We start from the raw sequence: 2,418 nt of genomic DNA on the forward strand, positions 1-2,418 counted from the left end.
CACACACGTGACCAACACCTAGCGTGAGCCACCCCGAGGTGTAAGCAGGCCCTGCCCTCCAGGAGCTGAGAGTCTACCAGGGACATAACAATATGCAGATGAATATTGTTCCCTAGAAACGCAGGGAAGGAGGACTAACGTCTGTGGGACGTGCCAGGTACCGCATGTGGCATGGAGACAGTCCTCCTAGTTACCAAGTGTCTACCACTTACTCCTCTCAATTCCACCAGGTGGGCCCCGGCACCGCCCTTTTCCAGATGTGGAAACCAAGGCTGAGAGGCAACGGGAGTTGACCGAGGCCACAGTCAGTAGCCAGAGCTGTACGGGCCCTTCTCATGCCACGCCAAGTGTCAAGTGGGGGCGTAGGAGTGAGGGATCCCGGAGCACAGAAAAAGGAGGCGAGCTCCGGGCCTGGCGGCCTCCGGCATCCCCGCCATGGGGGCCGTCAGCTCAGGCATCAGCTCTGGCTGGCGCCCGGGGGTCAGAGAGAGAGGCAAGGGCTCACCGACATGGCCAGGTGCAGCGGCGTGTTGCCGTGCTCCCCGCGGGCATCGGCGTTGGCCCCGTGGGTCAGCAACACTATGACACAGTCCAAGCGGCTGCGCATCACCGCCACGTGCAGGGCTGTGTTCCCCACGGAGCTGGTGCTGTTCACGTCGCAGCCTCGTTTCAGCAGTATGCGGGCCATCTGTGGGAGGCAGAAGGTCCAGGCGCGAGTCAGCGGGGCGCTCAGAGCAGCTGTGGCTGGAGGCGCCTGGCGGCGCCTGGGCAGACACTTCCTCCCTCAGAGGCCTTCAGGTACTGGGCCGCTGGAAAGCTCTAGCAACGGGAAGCGCCCAGGCGGCAGGCTCCAGTTCTGGGGCTGGCCCTCGGCCTTGGCTCCCACACCATCGGCACCCATGTCCTTCCCTGGAACTCACAGGACCCAGTCCCTCCCTGCAAAGGTTCCTCTGGGCCCTGTCCCAGAACTGCCTCACTCCCTGTGGCCTTCCCTGGGACCCACAAAGGTAGGATCCTTCCTCAGGACTTGGCAACACAAACCCCTGCTCACCCAGCAGCCCCAGGGAGCCTGGGGCTATAGAGAGAAGCCTGGGTTTCGGAGCCCAACAGGCTCGAGCCCTAAGCTCAGCCCTGCTTCGTCCTAGTTGTCTGCACTTGACAGGGTCACTGCACCCCCTGTACCGCAGTTCTCTCTGCTGTGAAAACAGGAATGTGAGTCCCTACCTCACAGAGTATGGTCACAATGAATGACAAATATACATGAAAGGGCCTGACTCGGTGGCTAGCTCCTGGCATGAAGAAGGTGCCCAGCAGAAGCTGGCATCTCTTCCCTCCTGGTCCATGATCTTTGGACCATCCAGGGCACTGCTGAGCTGTGCGTCCTGGAGACGAGAGGCCAGCAGCCTCCATCCTCCCAGGGGAAACAAAGCGTGGCTTTGGAAGAGCCTCAGAGGAGGTGCCCAGCCAGCATCACCGCCGTCTGTCTATGAGGCTCTTGACAGCTTGTGAATAATTTTCTCACGCACGACCTCACTGACCTCACAGCACCTCCAGAGCCAGGCCATTGGAACCCCAAATCGTATAGGAAGACACTGCAGNTGTCTTTCTGTTGGGAAACGGGGTGAGGGGGAAATATATAAGCTCAGAGAAATGAAGAGGAAAAGGACCCTGGCCTCTGCCACCCTACCCACCAACTCAGTGGGCCTCTCCTCAGCTCGGGGAGAGACACTGGAACCCTCTGATCTTCCACCTCCATTGATCTGATATTCTAAAGTCTACAAGGTGAAGGCTGGTGTTCTGATAAGCAGGTTTACAAGTATCCCCAGGTGCAGGTTTCACAACCCAGGCAGAAACTGGAAGCGACTCACCCACCCCCAGCCCCACTAGCTCCTTCTAAAAGGAAGCAATGTATCTATGACCCCCGACCCAGAAGCCAAGGGGACACTGACGGGTCAGGGGCTGCTGGCTGCTTTCAGGAGCAGCAGGAGAACCTGAGCAAGGAAAGAGAAGGCCATCGTGCCCTTCCAGTCCAGGGTGCTGGTTCCGAGGGGGTAACTGGGCACACATGCCCGCCCCCCACCCCCACTCCCCATGGCAGCCTTCCAGTGCAGCCTCCCTGCACACGGCACTGTGCAGTTCACTTGTGCAGGCTGGGTGGGGGCGGGGCATGGCATGATGGCATGGTTTCTCAGGACAAAGCCGCAGGCTGGCTGTCAGGAGGCCTGAGCTCGGGTCTTATCACCGCCCCCTCTTCTCAGGGCCTGATCTCCCTGTCTAGAGAACGAAAAGGTATGTCTAGAATGCAGTCATCCAAACAGTGGTTCATGTACCACTGGGATCTATATGGGCACAGGTAAACGTGTGTTTTAATCATTAGTTATGTGTTTCTTTTTTGGTTGCCTTTTTTATTTGTGGCAC

At 58.7% G+C, this 2,418-nt stretch overlaps 1 protein-coding gene across 1 annotated transcript in view; it reads right to left on the reverse strand.

Annotated features, from left to right (window-relative positions):
• PLA2G6 (phospholipase A2 group VI) overlaps positions 1-2,418 on the reverse strand; it is a 74,352-nt gene that overhangs the window by 19,848 nt on the left and 52,086 nt on the right. The window contains exon 6 of the mRNA XM_019664568.1: positions 506-688. Coding sequence (XP_019520113.1) covers positions 506-688 — 183 coding nt within the window. The remainder of the gene's footprint in view (positions 1-505; positions 689-2,418) is intronic.

The sequence above is a fragment of the Hipposideros armiger genome, unplaced genomic scaffold (genome assembly GCF_001890085.2).
Source record: "Hipposideros armiger isolate ML-2016 unplaced genomic scaffold, ASM189008v1 scaffold_426, whole genome shotgun sequence".
NCBI classification, from domain to species: domain Eukaryota; kingdom Metazoa; phylum Chordata; class Mammalia; order Chiroptera; family Hipposideridae; genus Hipposideros; species Hipposideros armiger.